Source organism: Antrostomus carolinensis, unplaced genomic scaffold (genome assembly GCF_000700745.2).
Source record: "Antrostomus carolinensis isolate BGI_N321 unplaced genomic scaffold, ASM70074v2 scaffold22142, whole genome shotgun sequence".
NCBI classification, from domain to species: Eukaryota; Metazoa; Chordata; class Aves; order Caprimulgiformes; family Caprimulgidae; genus Antrostomus; species Antrostomus carolinensis.
In genome coordinates this window covers 63493-72612 of record NW_010301922.1, presented here as the reverse complement: position 1 = coordinate 72612, position 9120 = coordinate 63493, and the positions used below count along the sequence as shown (strand labels likewise).

The 9120-nt window shown below is 40.2% G+C and overlaps 1 protein-coding gene across 1 annotated transcript in view; it reads right to left on the bottom strand.

Moving 5' to 3' along the window:
* Window positions 1–303: 303 nt before the first annotated feature.
* Window positions 304–9120, bottom strand: part of FBXW11 (F-box and WD repeat domain containing 11) — a 55844-nt gene continuing 47027 nt past the window's right edge. Inside the window, exons 11-13 of the mRNA XM_010163656.1 lie at window positions 8056–8134; window positions 6362–6550; window positions 304–2828 (exon numbers count right to left, since the gene is read on the bottom strand). Coding sequence (XP_010161958.1) covers window positions 6389–6550; window positions 8056–8134 — 241 coding nt within the window. The 3' untranslated portion in view covers window positions 304–2828; window positions 6362–6388. The remainder of the gene's footprint in view (window positions 2829–6361; window positions 6551–8055; window positions 8135–9120) is intronic.

Below are 9120 nucleotides of genomic sequence, written 5' to 3'. Positions count from 1 at the left end.
AGGGGTAACAAACCATCTCAGAACCGCAGGCCCCCGCACCAGAGCACACAGCCGGGTCACTGCAGACACCTCAGACTCCAAACGCTTTGGCCCGGCAGCCACACACCTTACACTGGGCACTGCCGAACGTGCGGGGCGAGGCACCCGCTGGGGCCACACCACCAGCAGCCAGCGCGGGCGAAGGAGAACACCCACCAAGAGCAGCTCCAGGGCAGCAGAACCGCGAGCCGAGCCTGTGTTAACTAACGCGCGATGCCAGCGCTGGGTTAGGTGACGTTATTTATCCATTTATTTGACAAATTAAGTTCAAACTTTTTTTTTATTAAGCACATTCCACAGTACAAAGCTTTAGATCATGAACGGTATCTGTACAATTTAACAGTTTCAAGAAGCTGTTCATACACCAACTTTCCAAACAGATAATTGGCAAACATAATTACAAGTTCGAATTAGACTATCCCAGTGCTTTGAAACATTAATATAGCAGTAATGTACAGTTGCTCAATTATGGTTAGCAAAACAAAGTCCAGAGTGCAGCCAGGATCACTACCATTAATCCCAGGAGTCAAGTTCCTCGGGTGCCAATCACAAAAGTCCACTGCTATGTTACACAAAGCACAAAGAAGTTTAGACTGCATGTTCAAATACCATTATCTTCCAAGGAAAAACAGGAATTTAAATCTTACACATGCATTTAGAAAAAAAAAAAAAAAAAAAAAAGGACTCCGTTCTTCAGAAACAAATACCTTTTTCTTCAGGGCTGCGACAGGTTTTTTCTTTTTAAACAGTTTAATATTAAAGCCATTAGATGGGAAGGGTAAAGTAAGACACTTACACAAACTACTGCCGAGCTTACCAAAAACTGATCGTATGGATGCTCAAGAGCGCGTTTTTAATCTTCATCACATTCGGTCATCGCAAGGAATTAAATATTGTCGTAGTTACACATAAACGGGAGTTTAACTGAAACACTGATCCCAACACCTCTCAATGTGAAGGGTGAAGAGGAGAAACCCTTAAGTCGCACTTCTTCAACAGTTCGGTAACGCTTTGACGTGCGCTTTCTCTGCGCTCCCTCAACACAGAAACGACGCGTCTGAGCACGGCTGCCCCGCCGGCCACGCAGGAGCAACCCCTCGGCAATCAGACATCCTCTAACCTTTCTGACTGGAAAAGTGAAAAACACAAACCCACAAAAGTGCTGCCAGAGGACAAAAAATACACGACGTACAAACGATCAAAGGAACGACAATACACTTCTGTGCCAGCGCACATCTTCCCCAGGAAAAGAGGCAGATTTCATGCTGAGCTCAACTGAAGCATGAAAGAAAAGCCACCGACAGGCGTAGTCACACACAGCTAATGCAGATAAAATAGTCACTTTTGCATTTATCCATGTCTTTATTCTGACATAAGAAAAATGCAGTAGCGTTTATATAACCACATAAATTAGAGGGGAGACTATGACAACATAAGAAGAAACTACAGAGACTTCCTAATAAAAGCGTGCTAACGAAGAGGAACCATGGCCAGGATGTGGCCACACGGTCACAGCTACAGAAAAGAAAACCAGCATGGTAATTAGCACGGTAATCAGCATGGAAACCAGAGCATCGACTTGAAGGGACCTCCGCTCCACCATAAGGAAGTGTTACAAATCAAACATAAATAAATTTAACTTTGGCCCATGGCATCTTCTCCATTGAGCAGCCAAACTAATGCTAAAGAAGGACATCAGCAGGCATTTGTGAGGACCTACTGGTGTTAAAGAAAGACACCTGTAAATACTGCGGCACAAAAAATATAAGATACAGAACATAAATTAAACATTTTTTTAATTTTTAAAAAGTTTAGAAATTACATTTTAAAATATGTAGTTCCCATAAAAAAAAAAAAATCCTAATGAATACTGAAAACCTCCTTTTGCAGAGAAAATGTCTCGGTAACTCATATTAACCCCGACAGTGCCAGTAGTTAGAACATCCTGCTGCCAAGTGCTACCACATTTTGTATTAGTGTGTAGTGTCAGGACACCCTGACCGCCAGCACCCGGAGGTTACGCTGTTATGTACATTATATCTACATGCTTATACAGTATTTGAAATGAGGCAAGCACACATGGAAAGGTTTTACTATACCAAACATTAGGAAGCGTAGGACGGCTGTAGTACAGAGCACAGTTAAAAGGAAAAGACAGTGCTATACAACTAGTTTAGATAACCTAGCCTGAATTACAGGTAATCTTTAATTTAAAAGAAATTATTGGTGCAGAAACAACTGTAATCCAAAAATATTACTGAGTAATTCAGAAATATTTCTAAGAGTCCAACGTACACTCCTATCAAACAAAACAGGCTCTGAATCTGTCATGAGAGTAGAGTCTAAAGGACAACGGTGACTTTGAAAGCAAAGCTCTGTACATTCTGGGTATGTGTTTGGCACCCAAATTTCATTGGAGAATGTTTTTTTCTTTAAAGTCAGACAAAAGTGCAAAGCAATATAAATTAGGCCAAGTCCTTTCTTGACTTCTGATTTATTTCTGAAAAACAAGCCATCAGAGTTCAGTTTCTACAGACAATTTACATGTGAAGCTTTGGATTTCTCACTGCAGGGAAGGATAGGCTTCTGAAATTCATCTACTCCAAGTCAGTGAATTTGTAGTAAATTCAAAGACGACCACTGAGAGCAGGAAAGATTAAGAAATTTAGATATAGAATTGTGCTGCTTTGCATCTACACAGCATCTAGAACCAATTCTGACTTTAGCTGTCAATCAACATCTTCAGGCATGTAGTAGCCAAAAATCCAGTAGTTCAAGACTGTGAAACCCTGAAAAAGACAAAAGACAAGATGAAGTGACAGAAGATACAAATCAAAAAGCAACACTTGGAGACATCCGGAGGAAATTAGGCCCACACCATCTTCTGCACTCCAGGCTGAAACCAAAGAGGCAAAACACCTGCGACAAGCACAACGCTTGGGCGACACATGAAGAGGGTGCTCACCATTAAATACATCCCTCTGTGCTAGAAGTCCTTCCTTCAAGGAGAGATGCACCTCCAGAGGACATTGCCTTCACTGTAGAACATGCTCTGCATACAGCTGAAGAGAGAGTCTCAACGGCACTAGTCCTTGGGGGTCACCTATAGTTTGGCAGTTTTCTTACACACCATGAGAATCAGAAACTCTCTTGGGGACTAAGAGGGGAACCACTAGCTTGTCTCACTAAATGCTGAACTCCATTTACTAAAACACTGACCTACTGTGAGAAAATCTTCCTTTCTTCTCCACACTGCAGAAGAGCAAGTTTTTGCATGATGCAAGTTGAGTTGCTTTAATACACGAGTTTTTAAGAACATAGACAAAAAAACTCAAGTAGTTTTATATTTCGGTCAGCTTTTTCAGCCACTTGACTCCATTATTAGCTTGGAGCCAGTGCAAGTTCTTGGGGTAATTAAATTGGAACTCTGATTTTACCTGTCACTTCCCAAAACCATTTTTATGGACTACAGAGAACCACCCTCTTCTAATATGAAATTCTCATGAAAGGTTAAAACATTTTTAGGCACTTCCCCTTAACTTCCCTTCCCCCAGCCCAAGTCCTAGTGCTTAATATAAGAATATTAGGCTATCATATGGTAACAATTTTTATCATGTTACAATAAACAACAGGAATTCAACAGAAAGCAATAAAACTCTCGCAGCCGACTGCCAGGACTGTCAAAAATGATCCGCTTTGAAGAGGCATAACCTTGCAAGCCTTGTAAAAAAAAGTGTACAGGGCTGCTTCAAAATTCAGAAGACTATAATATTTGAAAGCATATAAAACTGTTTCATTAAATTTCATAATGAAATATTAGCTCTTTGACCATAATTTTATGTAGATTTATGGTTTTTCGGATTCTGAAGTCAGACAAACCTGTCAAAAAGTGACATCACAGCATCTCTCCTCTATAGGAAATAATTATGAAGGGACTGTCATTACCAACACCGACGACTCCCAGGATACGGACATCTGCGTTGTTTCAGTTGGGTGTTGTGGGACAAGTCAGACCATAGGCTGTGCAAAACTGTCAAGCACGCAGAATTTGAAGGGAAGGACACACTGCCAAAGGCATTTCATATTGCCCTGACAAATCTCAATGACAGTGGGTCTTGTGGGCCACATGGTCAAGTGAATTGATATAAATTTTATTCAACTCCTAATTTCTTTTTTGCTTAAGACATGCTACATATAGCTTTTCCAGGAATCAAAACTAATAAAAGCCCAGCAAATATACTTATGTAATTTTTTAAAAAACACAACAAACAAAACAAAAAAGCAAAAAAAGAATTTGTCAATCTCAAGTTATTTTGTAAGTTACCAGAAGAAAGCACTGGTGTATGAACTGCAATACAGAGAGAGTGTTCCTAAAACTATCGTTGACTTCTCATGCAGTCTATTCTATCTGCCTGAAAAGGCAACGGGGAAAAAAAAAATAGAATTACTCAGAAAGGGGGAAAAAAAAGTTTTCCATAGAGAGAGAAAACAATTCAACTTCAACAAGCCTTGGAGTTTCCATGGCAGTTCTCTCAGGTATGGACCCAGGGGGCACAGAAGCCAATGGTGGTACCTCTGTCTTAACAGGAACAGGACAAAGTCCCCAGGGACATTACTATCAGTGACAGAATCAAGTTTTCCACAACAGGGATGCAAGTACCTCATCCTGGACCAAATAAAATAACTTTCAAGTGGAAGTCACAAGTAAGCAGTGCTGGAGGAGCTGGCTCCTTGGGTAGTTTCAGGATTTATCTCCCAGAAAGTTCTGTCTTTAGTCACTTCCCCACTCTGTGCAAACATTACGTTTGGCAGTTCAGCCTCCTGAAATTTCTGTAGTCCTACTGCAGGCAGGATAAGGAAAGTCCATGAGTTTTACTGAAGTCCCTTGCAGCAGTGTTCTTAAAATGTGGTTCTAAGGGAAAGTTCCATTAACTGCTGATTCTGCATACTAGCTCATCATCATAGCATCAGACTTCTTCCTTAATCATGGGCCTAATTATATTAAGTAATTACAGGTTCAGAAAGACAGGCAACTCTGTCTAGCAATGGCCAGCTTTTTGCTTTGACCCTCTGTGAAATGTGACAAGCCAACAAATCCAAGTGTCCTATCCAGAGAGGACATTATCTTGGCTTTTTAAAAAATTAGTAGGAGTTCAGTTAGTAGGAAAAGCAGCCAACACTTTCCTGAGGCATGCTTACAGGTAAAAGAAAACTAATTTTTAAGAACCAGTGTCTCAAAGAAGCAAATTGTGTCTTCACAAGGGAAGGTATTTCCCAGCCAGAAGCAGAGATCCTACAGAAGGAGTGGAAAAATCTGAGGAACTCATTGCCACAGCAGGTTTTAAACATAGAGATACTGAAAATCCTCGCTTACATGAAGACAGGAAAAGCTTTTCCCACAATGTTTAAGCAAACTACTAATTATCTACTTCAAATAAAATAAATCCTTCCTGTTGGGGCAACGTTACTCCTAACTCCTCCTGCTGCGGTGTCTCCACTTCCTTGGAAGCATCCAGCCTCAGCACTGGCGGAGACAGGGCACTGGAGAAGGGGGAGACTGCTCTGCTTTGGTAAGGCAATTTCTGTGTTTCCAAGCCCCAGCGTTCACAGCTATTTATAGCATGAAGTGCAACTGTTGGCAGCAACATAGATGACATAAGGAAAAGAATCCACTGTCCTAACAGACAGATCTACAGTGGAGCTTTTACCCACTGTGCTTCGAGAACTGAATGAAGCTGACTTGCAGAAAAAATGGAAATAAAATAGGCAAAGTTCACGTGCACTGTTTCTGACAGCTCTGAGTTGTCATGTTGCCTAACATGATGTGATTTTCAGTTCTGAAAGCTTTCCCTACTATTTGTGGTTACCACAGAACTGCTCATTTCTGATAAGCGTTTGTCTAAAGTTCATACACGCGTTCAGTTTACTACATACAGATGCATTACAACGCTCATTACAAAGCTTCACATTGCAAGCAGACGCATCAAGAACTCTAAAAGGCTCTGACTGCACATCTGGAATACTTGTGCAACACACCAAGTCTCCTCAATTTCCAAGAATGTTGTAAATGTAATAACTTTCCATAAAATACCTGAAGTACCCAGTTATAAGCAGAAGGGATTATAGAAGCAGGTAAGATACCATGACAAGTTTTATAAGCTGAAGCATGACCATAAAAAGACTAGATAGTGAAAGAAGTGGCATAAATAGGTTTTATTTTCTTAAGGAAAACATCAGCTTGCTGTTTTGACTAAGTCAACCTGCAGGCAGAGTGATAATTTCAAGTATTTATAATGCATCCAATAAAAAGAGGGCAATTTACCTTCTGAGGGTAGTAAAGTGCAGACTGTTATCTGGAGATGTAAGTGTATGTTCTAGATGGAGAGCGGGTCTCATTCTGAGCACTGGGTGGCACATTTAAGAAATCCCAAATCAGAATTGTATCGTCATGGGAACTACTAATGATCTGAAATTCATCGAACTGGAGTCGAAAGACACGTCCTGAATGTTCCTGTGAGCAATATGAAATCAAGTTAGCAAGGCAAGAAGAGGGTAACAAGTCATTACATCACATGTGTGTCTGAAAACAGAACGGTGTGTTCAAACTCTGGTGTGCTCGTTAAGAAACCCTTAGTTATAATTACATTCAAGTTTAAGAAAAGTTGATTTTGTATGTAAGCTTTTTTCAGCAAAACACACAGCTTCCAGATCCAGCGCTGTAAACCCCAAGCCTCCTCTGGAGGGGACAGCCAAAGAGGCTGAGATTATTAAAAACAAAAGCAGCCTATCCATCAAGAAGCAGCAATTTAGAAGATTGGCTGGCACTGACAATCTGCCAGGGCTCCTTCTCTTATACAACGTTTGCATTCAACACCGCTGCTGACTCCATTTTCCTATAGCCCCAATACACCACAGCACAGCTGCAGCTCGGACACGCTGCTGAAAGGATCATTATGGCTCACCAGTCAAGAGCAGCACACGTTCAAATGCTGCCATAAGGGAGGTGGAGGAGTACATGCAAGAAAACTCAAAATGGCACTAAGAGGCCCAGAAAAGGTTCTCCTTTGTCCTGCTTTTTCATTTTTAATAAATTTAAAATGAGTACGCAACCTTTGTTACAGAACTAAGCCAAGCTGTCAGACTGATCTCCAAACTATAACCTGAGCTACAGGGTACCCACAAGAAGGGAAAGAATCAACTTCTTCAGTAAAACTAAATACACCCCATTCATGTGGAATAAAATAATAGTTAAATCTCACCTCTATGCAAAGACTACTGAATAGAAAGAAAAATTAGACATATTTCTAGCCATGTAAGCACTTCTTTAGGTGTTGGAAAGGCCAAGCACATGCTGAATAAGCCAGTAACCATCCCATACAGTCAATAACTTTGGGTTGCCAATAGCTTGTCAAACTGACTCCTGAAGTAAAGTTTCATGCACATTTCAGTGAAAAGAACAAACTCATTTCCCCAATCTATTTTTAATTAAGTCTACTGTCATAAACCAAAACCTTCATTTCAAATAAAAACATAACTTAAGCAACAGCCTTAAATCTGATAGTCCTCTGAAGTGACTAGAGTTCCTGTGGTAATCCATTTGACTCAACCTCCCTTCCCTCTTCACATCTCTTCCTTCCAAACTGAAGGGTTAGGAGAAAGGTTTCACAAAGGCTCACAAGACTCCTCCTCCCTTTTTAATAAGTGGACATTTAAAGCCAGCCCTACAAGGATATTAGGGAAACACACCAATAACTAGAATGATTTGATACAGTGTCATGCTGATTTTTTATTTTTTTTTAAGAATCTCAAATTAGAAAAACTTGATCTTTCCTTTAAGCTCAGATCCAAATCATTTAGGATATAACAATATATTTTTTCTTTATTCTTAGAATAAGCAGCAGCCTAGGCTTTATAAAACATCCCGAGTTTCTCACCTATCTCATTATAATTAATAAAATGTCTCTCACTTACAAATAAAAGATTTCAGATAACCTCAAATGAATTAATTTTACATACCACTAATGTACGCAAGCACAATGTACTTGCTGGGGCACGAGGGTCAAGAGCAGCTTGCAAGTCCCAAACTTTAATTTTGCTATAAAACAAAGTAAGAAGGTCATTATGAAAGTGGTTTCAAGTATAAGCATAAAAGAAACACCTAAAGCAATGGAAAGCATGCCAGATTTTTTTTTTTCCCTACAGCTACTTCATCATGATAAGCAAAATGTTAGAATCTATCTTCACTAATGCTAAATATCATAGAACACAGTTTTGCATTTCCTTTTAGAAGCAAATGCAGTGATGTCTTTGTGATGGACCAAGAGGATTGGTTAAATGAAAGATAAACGTACTATGTACGCACAAGCCATATTGGAACTGCAGAAGATCCCAAAAGCTCACAGCACTACTGATGAGGTGTAAAGTTCCAGTGGGAATGAAGCTGGGACTGCCAACCCCAGTGAGTCACTAGACCCAAATAAAAGGCTAGAGACAAACACAGTTCAAGAATGTTTTTCAGTAACTACTGTTCACTTGAAGTATGAATCAGGCAGAGAAAGAAGTGGAGAATTTGGACATAGATGTAAGCTGCCGTGAATGCACCACACACCGAAAATGCTGAGCGAGTCAGAAGCACTAAAAGTGGGGCTGCTGCCCTTAACCCAACAGTAATGGTCAGTAAAGACTTCTGAGAGCCCCACAAGATATATTTACACTTGCGATGAACATTTTCAGTGCTGCTGTCTTACAAAAATAGAAAGCCTAAACTACTTCAAGCACACAGGACCTGGCAAGTAGCAGATCCTCAAGGAAGAAACAAAGGAATGTCACTTCAGCCAAACGAAAGTTTGCTATCTACAGAAAGTCCGGCTTGAATGACAACATAATTTAGGAGTGTGTTAAAGAGCACCAGAAAAGTAGTTTCTTGGCTACTTAAAACTGCAACCTGCTGCATTGAGATGCTCAAGCAGAAGCCACTCGATTCAATTAGTCCATATAACTGATCCATTAGTCAAATCAGAAGAGAACCCTTACACAAGGGAACACAAGGCTCAATAGCTTTCAGAAGCTGCTTTGCTAAGA